Source organism: Leptinotarsa decemlineata, unplaced genomic scaffold (assembly GCF_025532065.1).
Source record: "Leptinotarsa decemlineata unplaced genomic scaffold, Ldec_3_MD MMD2_P_RNA_scaffold_2, whole genome shotgun sequence".
NCBI lineage: Eukaryota > Metazoa > Arthropoda > Insecta > Coleoptera > Chrysomelidae > Leptinotarsa > Leptinotarsa decemlineata.
Window position 1 is genome coordinate 15,241,103 of NW_027412529.1, and position 19,277 is coordinate 15,260,379.

The window sequence follows — 19,277 nt, forward strand, 5'->3', positions numbered from 1 at the left end:
TCAAAATGTTCATCGGGAACATCTTGGCAACATCCTTATCTCAAATAAAACTGTCTTCTAACATTATTTAACATATTAGGCGTGACCAACCTAATCGCAAGCGTTATTCGTTCATTCATGTCATTCAAATCTGAAGATTCGGTTTTGTACACATTACACTCAACATATCTCACTTTACATATTCCCTTTACGATCTAATGATGAAAGATCAGGTGATCGCGCTGGCCATTCAGTCGATCCTTGCCTCCCTATCCACCAATTGGGAAATGTTGTATCGAGGTATTGCCGGACATAAACTTGGTAATCTGGTGGTGCTCCATCCTGATGAATCCATATCGTATTCACTGGAACTTGATGCTTTCCTGGATTAGGATATAAATTTGCTGAACTTGGAATGATATCATTTTGAAGTAGTGCCAAATAATTATCGCCATTCAAGTTGCCCTCAATGAAAAAAGGACCAATAATATAGTTTCCTACAATCCCTGCCCAAACATTAACCTTTTGAGGGTATTGCGTGTGTTCTTCTCTCATCCAGTGAGGATTTTCCGTTAACCAGTATCGGCAATTTTACCTATTAGCATGACCGTTAAGAGACGAATAACACTCATCAGAAAACATAACTTCTTCTTACTGGATGATATTGTTATCCAACATGTCCATCATTTGCTCACAAGAATGAGTTCTTTAAAATTCGTTTTCCATGAGCTCCATGGGCTTCTGACCAAGCTCGCGAAACTGCTTCTCAATTTTACTTATTGTTCCTTGAGATTTGGCAATAAATTTCTCATGGAATAGGCCAGCTACTTCAAGTTGTGTTCGAGTATTATCTCCGTAACCAATCATTTGTAAAACTGTTATTTCATGCATTTCTAACCAGTCAAACATTAAGTCTATGAACTTCAAACTCAAATTAAAATACTGATAACTAATGTAACATACAAAACAAGTTGACAGGGCGTTTTGAACTAACGTTGTCACGAATATCATTTACAGTTTTTTGAAAGATACCATCTAAAAAGAATATTGCTATTGGTTTTGCTTACTTCTTTATTATCAATACCTCAACATGAAATAAGTTTTGAGGATATTGCCAATAAGTTTTGAGTATATTTTATCGAATTTTAGTTACCGCGTCCCCAGGTGGCGGATAGGGGAACGGCCAGGGGACTGGAGGCCCTGTCTGGGAAGCCAATGTGGCCTCATGGACGGGGTCGCCAGACTCCTGGTCAGTGGCAGAAATAAGTAGGGTGAGGGGAACTAAAACCCGTGGACAAGCCTACTCAAGCTAGGGTGTAAGGAATCGTGCCGACAGCTGAATGGCCGCAGGGTGATATGCGGTTACGAACGATCATCTTGGGGAACTGGGCGAAACTTATTTCAATTAGCCTACCTCAGGTAATGCGAAGCTCTGCCAGAGGTTACGAACTCTTCCCTTTGCTACTCGTGGGAACACACATGAATAAACAAACACAAAAACAGAAATAAGAAAAACCAATCCCGGGGCTGGGCAGAAGTGCTCACTCCAATCCAAGGCGGTAGCTGGGGATGAACAGAAATGACCACACCAATCTACCGCTTGGAATGATGCTGGACATAACAGATCACCTCGTGATGTAATACAAAGGCCAAGGCATAAGAGCATTTGCGGCGCTGAGGCCAAAAGGCGAAGAGAGCGAAAAAGGCAGGAGTGGCAGCAACTATAAGTACACCCTCCTCCTTCTCCACTCCACCTCCAACAGCTAAGACCCTTCTGCAGCGGGCGCCAAGAACTCCGCTTTGAATAAAGGCAAGGAACCGGCTGCATCTGCAGGAAAGCTCCCTCACTTGTGCACCTCCACGGAGGGATCCCCAAGAAGCTTGAAGAAGCCATGCAACGACAGTAATGTCGCTGCACCTTCCAAAACTTCAAGATTGCCAAAGAGAGTGTGTTTTCGGCAAGTCTTGGCCTACACCTGCCAATATAAAGGAGATGTCTCCTAGTGACCTGTCCAGCTTCCTGGAAAGGACAGGATGGACGATGACCTAGGAGGACAACTCCTCGGGAGGATGTACAATGAGTCACATGTGGCCTAAATGCTGTGGGTCTACACTCACCCTCCCTACTCTATAGATGCAGAAACGCAAACGATTTATCACAAGCCAATACTTCGCATTTGGAAATTGTACCTGTCATTCGACGGGAGTTGAAGGTAGGAGTAGCATTTTTCCGTTGAAGTATGTCAAATTTCAATTTAAATTTGACGTGTTTCGGCATTTTGTTAAAATATGTACCGTAACCAAAATAATGAATTTATCCCATTTGGTTTTTACATAGTGTAAATTATTCACATTTCTCTTATGGAATATGACTAACAGTCAGCAGAAAAAAACAAAAAAAAGACATATTCGACAGGATATGATTTCATATATCCGGTGGACATTTTTGAAGAGGTGAAGTTTCAGAATTGAAATATTCAAAAATAATGAACGACTCCAAAGTGAGTCTGATGAATCTTCAAAGAAAAAATATGGATGTATTGAAAAAATAAATATTTTGACATGGAAGTCAGTTTTCTCAACACAGACTGGTTTCAGTGTACTACTCCGCGTATGTGCAGGACAAATCGAACCAAGACAGCAGTATGACTGGGACCCGAATAACGAATAACTTCATCGTATTTTGACTGATAAAATTAACCACCACCTAAGACAAGAACGTCAACAGCTCCATCTCATAAACCTAACTCCGATTACCAATCAGGCAATTTTCAATCATATGAGGTTAGGTTAGGTTAGGTCCAAAGTGAGTGGGTCTATTCGACCCTCCATCGCAACCCGCAAGGGTTTATTGTGGCTTACACCTATCTACACTCGACCAAATAAACCCAGCTTCTCAATGAAGCCAATTAGTTTGTATGGTTAGTGGTCTTTCAGGTCCAAGCAGAGGCGACACACACTGTCTTCTGACAGTCCGAGTCTCTGCATATGATGATTCAAATAACAGTGACCTATAAGAAGGCCTGTTAGACATCGTATGTCATCCCTACTGTAGTACAACAACTGTTTGGTATCAAGCTTCGAAGGCTAACTGAACGCCTTGGAGTGTGCAAATCATGGAAGATTCTGCCAGAAGTCCATAAATCTTCTTGAAATCCAGGTGTCCAATATTTGTTTGGCAAAGCCTAAAGCAGTGCCAATGACAGGTTCTGGTGCGATGAAGCTGCTTGCACCACTTCAATCATATTACTACTTCTTAATGTTTCGCAATGAGATGAGTCGACACAGCACTTTTTAGTGTTGAATCACGTAAGTTTTTTTTAGCCTCTGATTTCAACTACTTACCTTATTTTGAAAGAAAGAGGATGAATCTCGTTCTATGGCCAATGTCGAAGCTCAGCTTTGTAACTGATCGCTTTGGATAGTCCCGTTTATTTTTGTTATTCGTGGATTGATTCTTCTGTCGATGGGACCTCTGTAATGGAAGATGTGCATGCTTGCTCATACCCAAGAATAGTTGAATCTTAGAAGTCATTCGTAGTTCAGCCTAGTATCACTGATGAGATGCTAAAGGCGAATCGAAATAGAGATGTCTGTTATTTGACTTTCATTTCAATTACTTTCGATGTTTGTGAATTGAGATGCCATTGAATGTATGATAGCAGTAAGTGTAAAACTGGACAATGATATTGTGGGCTCTTGATCAGTTCAGCGAGCAAACGAAAAAAATTCGGTTAGAAAAAGTAGCATACTATCATGTGGAGAAAAACGTAATGAGTCTGGAAATACAAAGCTTGTATCGAATGGTTATTATCCATAGGAATTTCAGGAAGCTCATTTTTCACTGCCTGAACCACTGTGCATGCTGTTTTTGGCGAGTGCATTGGCTTGGGATGTGAAGGTTGAGCAAACCGGCCATCGGATGCAAGCTTCCACGTAGCCCCGCTGCATCCCTAACTGAATGGCATCCCAACGATGGCTTAATCCTAAAGTGTATGTATCCGTGCTGAGAGGATGAATGACACTGAGCCTATCAGCTGTCTCTACGAAACCTTCGAGATACCGGGCGCCCTCTCGTCGTAGCATCGCTTTGTTACGGTAATGCGGGGCTCTGCCGGGATTGACTTTCTTTCCCTAGCCACTCGTGGAAATTTTATGGACAGAGTAATTTTTTTTCTGACGCTGAGTCTACAGAGGAGATGGATGTCGAGCCTACGACTCCAACTGACCTCCCTGTGAATTTAGATCAGGAGCGAGAGCTTCTCAACTCTCCAACTCCTGATCCAATAACTGAACCTAAAAAAAGGGTTGATGGTGCAGCCAGGGAATGACTGAGTCGTCTCCTCAAGAGCGGCGCACCTTATAAAATCGTCATGCAGCAAATTCTTGAGCGGCGTACGCAAAATCTGCCTTAGGTGAGTAACAAACCTTCCATGAGAAGATTAACAAACGTTTGCGTTCAAGTGATGATTTACCAAAACTAGAGGCGAAAAAGCCCTGCACGGTTGAATCTAAGAAATCGTCAGGTGTAGCTGACGTGCTAAAACTCTCATATGGAAAGGTTGTCGCGGATATCAAGGTGGGAGTCTTGCACCTTGACTATCCGACTACCTCATTAATGATGAAACAGCAGAGCATATACTTTGTGCCTGACCCGCTGGGGACCGAATCAGGTTTTTAGAGTTTGGCAGAGCCGTACTTTTACCATCTGACCTGAAAGACCACCCACCGTACAAACTAGTCAGCTTCGTTAAGAAGCTGGGTTTATTTGGTCGAGTGTGTATAGGTGTGAACCACTATAAACCCTTGCGGGTTGCGCTGGAGGTTCGACCTAACCTAACCTAACCTTCACTTGTTTCCGTTTCAAAAAATGAATTGGCACGTAATTTGAAAAATATTTGTGAACATTTTTTTCTCTGAGTGAATCTGATGCTTCAGAAAATAGCCACATATCAGCGATTCAGTCAAAGAGGCTTTGACGTCATTAGATATAGGAAATATGTGGCCGGCTAGGAAACGCTATAAATATCGAAAGTTCCTGTGTTATCGATGTGGAAGAATAATGGATGGACAAGGTGGACAAAATTGAATTTTTCGAATAAATCAATGCATTCAAATTTATCGCTTCACTTTCTTTTCTCATTAGCTGACCAGGTGAACTTCGTACCGCCTTAGAATTAAATACCGCTTTGTTAAACTTATTGGTTGAATTATATATATATGCTTTATTATATCGTGTTTCTGATACGTTCTTTGTGAATAGGCGCACATATCTTGTGACGCCGTACTATTTTTTTACAGAAGTGCAGTTATGGAGTCCCATATCTTGATAACAATGATGTTGATTTGAAATTTATGCCATTTCGTTCTGACTGACAAGTATTATCAAATCATATGAAACTTTCCACATAGATAAATTTGATTGAATCTAATCAAATCAAATCATTATTTCTTTAAAACAACATACAGTTGTACAAGAAAGAGTCATGGTTACAACCGCATGGTAGGAGGGTTGGGATTTAAATGAAGAAATTTACAAAAGGGAGATAACAGTTGGTACATTAAGGACTATATAACAACACTATGAAAACATGTTTACGTAATAAATATGCGTTGTTATATTAGAAGAACCACATAAGATGCATATACATGATACACAGAATATTGACTTGCATAAAAATACATATGCACATTTAATACAAGTTCAAATCAAAAGTATTCATTTGAAGAGTGTAGAAATTCCTCAACCAGGTATCCTTTGAGTTTTTTATGAAAGTACGCGCTGATTCGATCTGGAGCTTTATGGGGAATATTGCGTTTAGAGAGTGGTAATCGTAAATCATCCTTACGACGATTGTTGTATTCGTGGAGATCGTTATTTATGAAAAACAAATCCCCATTCTTGAACACATCAATACAGAATTCAAATACGTAGAGGCCTGTACAGGTCAGAATTTCAAATCTTTTGAATATTCCTTGACAAGAATAGTCTTTTTTCACATCAGCATTATACCTATACACCTAATGATTTTTTTCTGTGAAAAAAGGACGATATTCGACAGTGTAGAGTCTACCCATAGGCAAATGCCATACCTCAGTCGACTTTCCACTTGTGCTTAGTATAAGTTTATTAATTGTTGCTGTGTCAAAACAACTTTCAGATTTCTGAACATATAGTGGAGAGAAGAAAGTTTGAAAATCAGGAGCTTGCAATATAGGTAGATGTGAGTCAACGAATAGTCCTAAGAGTTTACAGCTGTTATTTATAGTCAGAGGTGTGTTATTTAAAATTACACCTACATCCACCAATTCCCTCTGATGACTATGGAGTTTCACAATGTTAGTTTTGTCTGCATTGAAATGAAGAGTGATTTGATTGAACCAAGAAGTTGGTTGGCATAGAGCAGTTTCACAGGTTTTTTAGTTCTATTCAATTTTTGTTGGAAATCAGTAGAGAAGTGTCGTCTGCATAAATAGTCATTTCAATATCCGGAAAATAATTTGACATTTCATTTGTGTACAAAATAGAACTGGGCCCAAAATATGTCTTTGTGGATCCTATATTAGTATCGGTATTGGCAAATGTAACATTACGAATTATATTATTTTGATGATATTTCAGACTCACATATTGAGAACGACATCTAATAAACGATTCTAACCATAATAGGCAAACACCTCTAATACCACAGTTTCACAGCTTTTATAAAATAATATCTGTCGAAAGCTCGACTCGTTTCACAAAAAATGCCCATTGGGACCTCTCCTGGTCCTATATGGTTTATGAGATTGTCATAGAACTCATAGATTGCGCTAGTTGTTGATTCACCAGGTCAAAAACCATGCTAGATATTTGTCAAATTATTATGCCCATTGATAAAATTCATCAGCCTGTCCAAAAATCCATATTCGAAAACTTTCGAGAAACTACTGCAAATCGTTATAGGTCTATAATTTTCCAAGTAATCGGGACAGTGTCTTTCATTACTAGAAATGACTTTTCCTTTCTTGACCTGCAGATGTTTTATTTTTCAGCCTATCACTGAGCAGATTGAATAATTCATTAGATAAAAACAGTCTGAGAAATAGAGAAGGTATAAGAATTTCTCAGGTATTGTTTACTGCAGTATTTGACTGGGTGATATTTTCTTTGTGTTCTAGCAGGACATTTAAAGAAAATAATAAACAGATCTGATACAATCACTGGGGTTTCCTGTATTATATCATTGCGGAAAACATTGATATTTTTGTGTCCTGTTTTGTTCTTTCCATTGACTTATGAACATTTCCGAATCATCGGAGTTGGGGATCCCTCCTTTCTGAACATGAACGCTAAAAGTAGCTCGATTCATTGAGTGGAATAAAAATAGTAGTAGTATGAATTCAGCTCAAAAGTTGACTCACCCTATATACTTTTGGCGCCAGCAGATATCCCAAAAACTGAAACGTTTTCTTCAACGTGTTGAGATTTGTAGCTTTCATTCCCATTAGGAAAAACTCGTTGTTTGGGTCTGCCAATGAGTCTACCTTAACGCCAAATGCTGTAGTTGCAATGACATCATTACAGAATCGAGTGCAAGTATCTTTCATATCAAGAGAAATTATCTCTTGATTCTGCTTTGAGAAGTGTTCCACAAGACTTTCAGCACAATCTTTTATGAGAATGAACATTCTCTTCATTTTGCTGCTGGTGAAAGCTGGACTCAATGTGGATCGCATGTTCCGCCATTTTGAACCTTGAAAATATAAATCGTTTTGAATTTCTCATGATATCATAACCAACCACAACTTTTTTTGTGAGATTGAGAAAAGAATATGTTGAAATATGACTGCTGAGAAGTTCCAAATGTTTACCTTTCAGAGCAAACAAATTTTTAGCCCACAATGGGTCCATGTCTTCAGGAACATATGTCCGTCGGTCTGTGAAATGATCGAAGTTCTTGACCAAGATGAGTTTCATCAGTTCTGGATCTCTGATAACTAAAACTGGTGCATTCATTTGATAAATTCCGCTGTATCTGAAATAAATAAAACCCAATTGATTATGATGACTGTTACCTTCTATTGAACCAAACACTATAAATAAAAAGAAATACGCAAATAAGTGAAATATATTTTTTGAAAAATATTATTTTTTGTGGAACAGTAGATATTTCTTGATGTTTCTAATGTTGCTAATTAGTCAGTAACAAAATATGCTACAATCATATGATGAAAATGAATACTTTATCGTTAACGTGTTAGGAATCACACGTTAAAAGGTAATCCTATGCTCGCACAAGTTACGACTTCTGGGGGCTGTCGTTCGTAGGGGGGCGACAGCTGGTTAACGAAAAAACAGATATTGAACAGATTTTTTGCATGAAACTATTTCCTCGAAGTGATATGATAAACCCATTATACTTTTGAACTGTGGAAAAATATGTTACGCTACTATCTTATAAGACGTAGATGAAGTATATGTCAATATACATAGTCAGATAAGTGAAGATGCTCATGGGTTACCTCCATTGTGTGGCAGAACATTGTCAATAATCATAATGAATTTCATTAGTTCGGACTTCCATTGTCTGATGCTATTAAAAATGATTTGAAATACCTGAAAGGACTGATGGAAGTAGAAGAATTAAAAATAGATAGCTGAAAATAACAATTATATTGAGCAAAGAAAACTTGAAATGAAATAAAAGTGGAATAAAATACAAGTAAAAATAGAACAATTGAACAAAAAAGAAAAATATGGAATGGAAAGTTGTGAGATTCCAAGCCAAGTTACTTCACGACGTTTCGATTGTTGGTATCCACAATCGTCTTCGGGTGATGACTGGAATAGTATTTCTCTGAGAGATGACTATTTATGGGTCATTCGAGTACTCTCACTTCTCTCCGCTTTCCTTTTTCCGCTTCACCGGTTCAGTAGGAGGTGACTCTTTGGAATTTTTCGCTTGATTATGGGTTTCCATATGTTGCGTATCTCAAGATAGCTTGGCTGAATACATTGTTGGACAACATGTATGCGGGTTCTTTTGATTTCCTCCTAAACCAATGTTACTCCTTGTTACCAACTTGGGACAACTCTATGTTATGTTGAGGGGTTCAAACATACTCTGCTAATCCTGATTTGCTGGTTTCCCCTCGCTCTGTGTGTTTCTTGTGCTCGGTAACGCGAACATTCAATGGCCTCTTAGTTTCACCGATATAGGATTTTCCGCACTCGCAAAGTATCTGGTAAATGCAGTTCTTGGAATCGCAGTTTCCATTTGATAGCCTGGTTTTCGTGAGGCTGTTACAAATAGTGTTTCCGAGTTTGAAGCAGGTTCTGATGTACTTGGATACAATTCTTTTTATCCTTTCCGATAATCCTCTGATGTAGGGAAATGCAAGCACTGGTTGTGACGACTTCTCTTCCCTACGAGGCTCCTGCTGTCTTTTAGCCAAAGTCTGCTCCACCATCGCTTTGAAGTAGCCATTCCGTTGAAGTCAAGATGATTCCTCTTTTAGTCGATAGATGGTGTTTGGATTCGTGGTTCAGATACTGACCTGTGAGAGTGGGTTTTCGGTATACAGATGTTTGCCAGTTAGTGTTGATCCTCGATTCATGTTTCAACAATTTTCAGAACTATATTGTGGTTGACGTGTTACGTGAGCTTAGTTGCAAATGATAGATATTTATAGAAATTAACTACAAGTGGTTATATAAAATTGATTCTTAAAATACGACTGTGCTGTATTTTATCTGTTATAACTATCCATGTGACTCCTGTATGCAAAACTGGTGCCATCAGTGGTGTCAGTCTGAACCACGAATGCATTGCTAATAGTAATGTCCTTCAAGGACAACCCTGAGAAAGTTGAGGCGATGAAATATTCCCGAGTTCCCAAGAAGGTCCGTGACAAAGCAGAACTTCCACTGCGAAGTATCTAGTTGGTCTCTGATTTGAGAGACAAAAAAACCAGAGATAGATAGCTCTGGGTTTTCACCAAAAACTTGCATATATCCAGCTGAAACTGAATATACATTTTTTTCTTCTCTTCGACGCTTAGATAATTGGTTCTGGAAACGGGAAGTATTTCTATGATTCAGCTAATTGTAATGGATTTGCACAATTCAGATGCCAGTGTAACAGGTGCATAAAAACGACCACTTTGAAATGTTAACAAAATTTAAACTCGAATAACTTTTTTAATTCCAACCAAATATTTATAATTCATTTAATGAATTTATCCCAGAATAATTCACATCAAAAAGATATCAACACATTACTGTGATGAAACACAGCATTTGAATGACACTCAAAACCATCCTGTATGCAAGCTTGGTTCATTTCCTGTATATACGTTCTTCAATAACTTTCATAATACTATTCGTTTCAAATTCAAGAGTTATTGCTTTATCTGTTATTTCTTTGAAGAAATGCACTGTATAATCATTAATGTCACCCCCCCTTTCATTTTTTGAACAGGTCAACTCAAAAAATTGAAATAGGATAATGAAATTATTGCATAAATACTTTATTTTGAAGTGAAATTGACAGATGAAACTTTCAAGATGGCGACTGGACCTTGCCGTATGTTCAGTATTGAAGCAGGTTCAGTTTCATACACCTTCTGCTTCAAATAGCCTCATAAAAAGTCCAAAGGTGTCAAATCTGGCGAGTGGGCTGGCCATTCTGTAGGACCTAGACGGCCAATCGAACGGGCGGGAAAAGTAGTTTCCAAATAGTTTCTTACTTGTCGAGAGTAATGTGGTGGTGCTCCATCTTATTGGAACACAATATCCATATCGAATTCATTAGGATTCGCTTCGACGATTTCAGTGATGAGAGGGTCAACAGCAGTTTCCAGCATATTCAAATACAGTTAAATTTTGATAGAGGTCCTACAATATGGTTTCCCAATATTTCTGCCCAAACGTTAATTTTTTCAGGATATTGGGTATGTGTTTCCCGGAAAACATGAGGGTTGGTATCACTCCAATAACGGCAATTTTTTCTGTGAACATTGCCGTTTAAAAAAAAAATTACATTCGTATGTATTCCTCTTCAAAAGTCTACACATCGTAAAAGGAGACACCTCAAAAATATTCGCGACGGTATAAGTAGACTGATCAGGATTTTCTACCATCTGATCAATTATTTGCACTTGCTGTTCTTCCGGAATGGACGGATGACCTGCGGGCTTTTTGTTATGTACACTACCGGTAGTTGTGAATTTGGATGCAAGTTCCTTCAAATATTTTCTACAGATAAGACGATTCGGGAAACGTTAATTGGAAATCCTTTCAGTTTCGTGGAAGTTACCGTAAATTAAAAATCGCTTAAATTTTTTCTTCCACTGGACGAGAATTGACATTTTAGAGATTGTTGACGTGGTACCTTTCCATTAGTAAAACCGAAAACTAAATGAGAATATTCTAACTGAACCATGATGTTCATTGTCGTTCTGACATTTTTTGTCATTTTTATAAACAAAAAATAACTTAACAAACCTCATCATGTTATTGGAATTAACCACATGCCAGATAAAAAAAAAACATTTCTATAAATATCGATATTAATGTGTTAGTCTTCAGGAAATTATTGAATGTTTCGCCATTTTGTAGTGAAGGTGAAGATATTGATTTCATATTCTGGGGTTGTGAAGTATTCGTCAGGAGCTTCAAAATGATGTTAGACAAGACCCCATTTTCATAAAAAAAAATTCCAGATGGCGTCTAGTCGCCATCTTGAAAGTTTCATCTGTCAATTTCATTTCAAAATGAAGTATTCAATCATTAATTTCATTATCCCAAATTTCAATTTTTTGAGTAGATCCGTCCAAAAAATAGAAAGGGGAGACATTAAAGAAATGCAATGTAGAAGAAATAACCACTATTGGATAGCAACAGTAGCGAACGGTTGGAAGGAAAAATAATAAACCAATTTTTCATTATCGGATGTCATCTCCTCCAGCTTGGACAAGAGCTTCCATTCTGCAAAGCATTCCATGATTAAGCGTTCGAATATACTTCTGGAGTATGTTATTCCACTCCTATATTAGCGCAAAATGGAGTTCATTTTTGTTTGTAAGTGATATTTCTCGACTTGTCACACGTCCTAACATGTTCAATAGGAATTGCATTCAGAAAGCATACTTGATCGTTGCAAATGACAAATAAGTGGAGAAAATTCAATGTTTTATTCAATAATTCATGAATTTGAAACGTACGTTGATGTCAAAATGAATGAGGACAATGTATGGAAAATTAAGCGAGCTTGCATACAAGATTATTTTGAGTGTCATCCAAAAGCTATATTTCCTCACAGGGTGTCATAAACCTTGATGATAGGAACTTAATCTTATTTTTTCTCAAAATATAATCTCGAAAATATAATTCATAAAACTCAAACTGTACTCTACGTTATGTTTGTATGAGGAAACGCAGTTACTGAAAACGTGAAAACTCTATATCCACCAATGTTAAACTTGAGTGTATACAAACAAATTTACACTTCAATCAACAAACAAAAGAAAACAAACAAGATCCGTTACTAGTTCATCCATAAAGATACCAACATTTAATAAAATTCACACACAGAGATGTATTTTCTTCATGTTCCAAAATTATTCAATCTTCTGCCAGTTAGCATAAGAAACAATTTCAATCTCAATACATTCAAAAAATCAATCAAAACATTCATTATGTTTAATACCGAACTTCTCCATAAACATAAACGATGTTCAGCAAGCGCTTCATCGTTCCCAATACGGTATTAATCAATTCTGTAAGTTGTGATGTACTGTTTGGAACCTTTGGTGTAGTAATGAATATTACTGGAGTTTTTTCCCAACACCAAATCGTTATTTTTACACCTCGACACGTGTTTCGATCACCAAGTGATCATCTTCAAGAGGAAGATAAAACTCTATATATAAATATATATATATATATATATATATATATATATATATATATATATATATATATATATATATATATATATAGATATTGATATAAGATAGTTATTGGCATATAATTGAATACCCTGTGTGGTAGATGGAAAACGCAACACAAGTACTTTAGTTACTAAGGTGCATCCCTCCTCACACTGAGAGTAATAAAACTGTATATGTACATTGTGAAAATTAATCTTAAAAATTTTTATGTGAATTAAACTAGGATAAATTCCCTTCCATATACTGAAAAAAATCATCAGAATGGGACTGAAAATAACAAAATTTCGAAATTAAACATTGTTAAGTTTTCAATAAGGTCGGTTTTCATGCACATGGATAACAATTAATGATCATTACAGAATCATTCTGCTCACCTTTCGTTTGGAAATTGATCATACATGTTCTTCACATAAAGGGCCACACTTTGTCTTCCAAAAATGGAGAACCAGTTGAACGAAAGGGCTCGTAAAATGCTTTCTTGCTTAACTCCTTTTTCGTTCCAGTAACTGAGTGGTTTCACCAGTAACAAATAGAGGAGAATGACCACAGCCACCAGAATTCCGATAATTAGCATCATTTTTTTCTGAAAAAAATGGAAATTTTTATAGTATTTCAAATATAACGTAACAATTCACCGCACAATTCTTTCATTTCACATTTGCAATACTGTGCATTATAATGCCAACTTGGTTGGCGTTATAATGGATAATGGAAGGCGTGTTGAGATGGGTGTAGTAATTTTATTTAATGTTGTAAGAATTATTTCTTCAATTGTCTGAAGGGAATTACAGATTTCAAATAACAAATTGAATGAATCATTGAAAAAATTGACACTAGAAATAATGAAAGATCATCAAACTGAAATGTATGAGAGGAACTCGTCTGGTACGGACTCATTTCCTGTAACAAATGCTGAGGATGGAATATTTTGAGATCAAGCTGATTATCGGCTATTGCAAAATTCTGATAGAAAGTCAAAAAGTGAAAGAGATGATATCAGCATACGAATAGTCAGAATAGGTGAAAATCATACTAATCACAGAAGGAAGAAACGAATGTCAAGGTACGGAATGGAAAATGCTGTTTCACGATTTCTATTGAAAATGCATCTCTTATCAAAAAAAAAAACAAAAATGAAAGTTGTAGGTGATATGAATATCGTATTCAAGAAACATTTCATTGTGAGATGTTAACTAAACTATTTCACAAAAATATATTAGTTAGTATAGTTAGTATAGACCCTTCCGAAGAAACTATTGAATAGCTTCTAGTTTCGCTACTAACTAGTATAGACACGCCTGAAGAAGCTATTGTATAGCGTTATACGTGATTCTGAAAAATATTGCAATGCTTTTAGAAACCTTCGAAGAGGTAAGTGATTCAGAACAAATCATAGGTTATGAACGGAGAAATATTTTCGTTGAAGGCGATGATGGCTTTGTAGTTTCAAAATATCCATCAAGGTCGGATAAATTAGACAAAAGTTTCCAACTTTGGAGAACGAGTATAATATATTGAACGAAAGTCATTTTTTGTGGAGTAAAATCAGTTTTTCATCAACCTTTTTGCGTATTTTCACCTTCCACAATCTGAAAACTATGAAAATTATAATGCAGAGCAGGTGTAGAAAAGGCAAACTTTTTAGTCTACTGGTAAGTTACTGAGTAAAATCAAAGTATTTTTCCACAAAGAAAAAAGTTTTATTCATCAGTGACTCATCGTATTCGAAATTTTATAAATTGAACGTTTCTCTTCGTGAAAAAATACTTTGATTTTACGCAGTAAATTATCGGGGTGAACTGAAAAGTTTGCTCTTTCTGCACCTGTATAAAGTTCTCCATTATAATTTTCATATTTCAATAGTCAATGAGTCAATAGTATAATATGTTTTCAGACAAAAACATCAGTATTTTTTTGATATCAGCCAAAAACTGAAATGGTCGAATGTCGTTTTCAGCTCCACCCCTACCATTTTGAATGATGTAAAAGAAACAGAAAAACTATTAATACTCTCCCATATTTATTATAATGTGATATATCAATTTACAATGCGACGTTTTGATCACTGTATTTCATCATCAACTTTATTGTCTTAAATACGGACCTGTATTATAATACATAGCTAGATGTATTATATATATTTGGAAAACTCAAGTTGATGAAATCTTAAAAACGAAATGTCATATTGCAAATTGGTTTATGTCAGATTATAGTAAATATCAAAGAGTTTTGAAAGTTTTCTTGCTACATTTTCAAATATCCCAAATGGAGGCGGCAGAGCAAAAAAAGGAGTTCGACAATTCTAGTTTTGGGCAAATGTTTCAAAGACAATCACTGATATTTCCGATCTGAAAAGAAATTATTCAAGTTTTCTGACATAGAAAAGATGTGTCCAATTCCAGCGAACTTGTAGTTCTTACCGTTTTCGAAATAGCAACGGTCTCTATATTCATCCAGTATGAAATGTAATTGAAATCTGTTTACTAATTATTGTATATTGAAAAAATTGCAGCAATGATTTTTCTAGCCGAAATCATTAGAAACCAAATATTCAACTGAGGAAACAAATAATTTTTTCAAGTTTTTTTTGTTATATCCCATATTGAAATGATCTGCAATTTTTTTCATCACTACATATTATGAATCGAAGTGCTCTTGTCATGTCAGGACTGCCTGTGATATAGATGGTTTGAACAAGTCCAGAGATTTATAAATAAGGCGCCAGATGAAAAATATTTGATGAAAAAACTTGCTACTATTTTCGGAATATATGGAGCCTGCCGGAGTGAAGGGCTGTGCCATTTATTAATACAAGACATTAAATCAATTGATAAATCATGGAGTGTCCAAATTTCAAATACAAAAACGAAAATAGGTCGTTTTTTTGCTTTGTTGGAAGAAACATTAACTATTTCAATATATACGTTGCATTACGTTGCATCAACCATCAATGTTTTCTTCTGAAATACTGAAATCATAAATGCAGTGCCAACCCGGTTGATATAAACACGTTTGGAAAAATTCCCTCCACCATTGCTGAGTTTCTGAACCTTCAGGAATCAAAGGAAGATACAGGTCACTGTTTCAGAAGGTCTTCTAGTTATTTGCTAGCAGAATCAGGAGCAACTATAATGGATATCAAGGAGCGCAGAGGATGGAAGTCTACAATAGTAGCTGAGGGTTACATGGATCGGTCTATTTCTCACAAATGATTTTGTTCAACTGTCAATAAGAGTGACCTTTTCAATGGTTCAAGTTAAGAGTATTGAAAGATGATGTTCACAAATCAGCGGGTTAGAAATATTTTCAACACTGGTGTTAATTTCAACACTTACATTTGAACGTAAGAGTTTTTGATTACTTGGGCCAGCAAGAACTTTGGATTTGACTTTAAGTAAATCGCGTGAGCTGTAAACAATACTATTTGTTGGTAAACAGGTGATTCGGCGTCACCTGACACGGCCACTTCACAGCAAATGCGATAACATGAAAATAGTCAACTGACAGATGTCAAATGTGTTTTTATAGAAACAATGAATTTATCTATTTCATTATCAAAACAGTACAGTTGTACAAAAACTTTGTATGATATTTGTCTTGAAAGTAATTTTCACATTGTTCGTTTCACTCATAAAATAAAACGTCACTATCAACACTCATATCATAAATAGCTATTTTCAGGCATTTTTAGGGTTTTGAAATGATAAGTTATTTCAAAAGTTTTGTCCGTTGTAATGTCATGCTTTTTGGTGGCTCCATATCCCAGTGAATATTATTTTTTCTACCGACCGGGAGCACGTGACAGAAATTCTGACCTCATTTTTTACCGTCTACCTTTATCAGAGGACATATGTACAGCCACAAGCAAAAGTATTATGCGTTAAACGATTTTTTTTCCATGTTACACATGCTTAAACATTAACTCTAAATTACATCGTACCACCTTAAGGGAGAAAAGCTTATCCAGTATCGCTGACGCCATTTTATGCTGATGTTGCTGAATCGACCTGAAGACTGTACTCCATTTATAAATTAGTCAGTTGCTAGATTTCATACAGTAAACATCTCTGTAATTTCAAATTTTCACAATTTGTAATAAAAATATATTTTTTAAAATGTGACTTTGCGTGTACGTTGATATATTTGGCGCAGTCGCGGTAGGATTATCAGAATTGTTTCGAATCGTTCGTGCAATTTTCGTTTCTACGATTAACTGATTTTCTAACTGATATCAACTTCGTGCATCGCTGTTTTGACTTTCTGTTTCGGAGTGGCTTCTCAACTACCAGAACACCCAGTCTATCGCAGACCCGCACACAGCCTGTCAAGGAGCGTATCATCGAAATTTGGGACCAACATAGCCCGAATTTGCAAGGAGCAACGGCCTGGAAAAACAAAATCGCTTAGCCAGTCGTCGATCTTATAGGAGGATAAGTACGAAACATGCACACAGTCGCTTTCTTACTTTTGTAAGTACAATTGTTCATGTCCTTCGACGATTTGATCAACAATCTTGAAAATATGAATTTAAACTCGCCTTCAACTGACTCACAGTTACTATTAACTCATAGTTCTAACCAAACCACCCATACACATACAACCAATTCTATAAATTCTCCTAATAATCAATCAATAATAACGTATCAATTCAGAGCATTCCTGAATTTGATGGTAACCCTGATGACCTCACAAAATTCCTTTCAGTTAGCGAATCAATTTTAACCCAATTTTACGACAATGAAAACCCCAATAATTTCCAAAATATTTTTTTGGTAAATTCCATTATTTCCAAATTGAAGTGCAATGCTAAAACGTTGGTTAACATTCAACGTGCGAAAGAATGGAAAGATTTGAAAGATATTCTTACTAGAAATTTTTCTGATCAACGAGATGAAGTTTGCCTCAATAGAGATCTTGTAATGATGAAACAATCTAATAATGAAAATGCTCAAAGTTTTTACGATAGATGCGTTGATGTCTTTAATTTGCTTTGTAGTTTTGTTAACGTTCATGAAACTACAGATGCCGCTAAAGAACTTAAAAGAAGTTTATACCAAAATTTAGCTCTTAAAACGTTTCTATCAGGGCTTAAAGAACCTGTAGGTACTACAATCAGATGAATGAAGCCTAATTCACTCAACAAAGCATTATAGTATGTCATACAAGAAGAAAATGAACATTATTTCCAAAATGTATCTGATAAAACCAGTACAAAATCTAACCCAACTCAAAGAATGCATCAACCTCAAAGACCTATCAATATTCCCTAACAACTTATTCGAAGATATAATAATAACTTCAACTCGAACACTCCCTTACTCACTTCATAAACAAATGAACTTTCCATCACAACCAGTTCAAATACAGCAAAGACCTAGAAGTCAACCACAACAATATTTTACAAATGCACAAGTATTCAAACCAAAAAATTTTAATGCATTTGAACCAAAAAATGAATCCCAACCAAGACCTTCCCCAATGAGTACGTCTACTAGAAATACTCGAATTCAACCTAATTCAGTGAATATATCATCAAGAAATCCTAATACTGCACAACAGTCATATTTTCAAACTCGCGGAACGCGAAATTTTGTAAGCAAAGAATTATTCGAAACTGAAACAAATGATCTCGACCAACAAGTTGATACTGATCAACATAATCAATATATTGATACTGATCAATACATTGATAGTGACCAATATAATGAATATGACGAATTTCAAGATATTAACCCTGAATGTCGAATTCAAATGATCAATAATGCAGAACAAACAGAAAATGAAAATATAAATTCCCATTAGGAGCCTCGGAAAAATTAAAAAACCCTTAAATAATTTCATTCAACTCGTCCAACTCTAGTGAATTGTCATATATTGTTTTTCCAGAATACAATATTAGAATTTTGATCGACTCTGGTTCCACAAAGTCATTTATCGATCCCGAAATTGCTTTCAAATGTTTCCCAAACTTGGTAAGAAATGACCCATTTGTTGTGTCTACAGTATTTCAGAAATCCTCACATGAATCAATACAAGCATTTCAGCATCTAAAATATTCAATTTCCCAAAGCCAATGAAATTAAAATTCTTTCTTCAAATTTCACAATATTTTTGATAGTCCCATTGGCCTGGATAACTTAAAAATCTTACAAGCCAGCATAAATTTTGATAAGAGATATTTATTGACCCCTTTCTCGAAAATCAAGCTTCTGTTCCATAAGACAAGCATTGAATTAAATTTGATTACAATAGCACCTAGATCCGAACAAGTAATCAAAATAAAAACGTCTATCTCTGATGGCAAAATAATAATTCCGCATTATAAAATTCATAACTGCGAAATCCCACAATGTCTCACTATC

At 36.0% G+C, this 19,277-nt stretch overlaps 1 protein-coding gene across 2 annotated transcripts in view; it reads right to left on the bottom strand.

Moving 5' to 3' along the window:
- The window catches only part of LOC111507104 (cytochrome P450 9e2-like), a 41,586-nt gene that overhangs the window by 8,637 nt on the left and 13,672 nt on the right, over positions 1-19,277 (bottom strand). Inside the window, exons 2-4 of one of the 2 annotated variants that reach the window (XM_074184188.1) lie at positions 13,290-13,498; positions 7,834-7,997; positions 7,384-7,715 (exon numbers count right to left, since the gene is read on the bottom strand). In XM_074184188.1, coding sequence (XP_074040289.1) covers positions 7,384-7,715; positions 7,834-7,997; positions 13,290-13,492 — 699 coding nt within the window. In that variant the 5' untranslated portion in view covers positions 13,493-13,498. The remainder of the gene's footprint in view (positions 1-7,383; positions 7,716-7,833; positions 7,998-13,289; positions 13,499-19,277) is intronic. The other variant, XM_074184192.1, reaches the window with a different exon arrangement.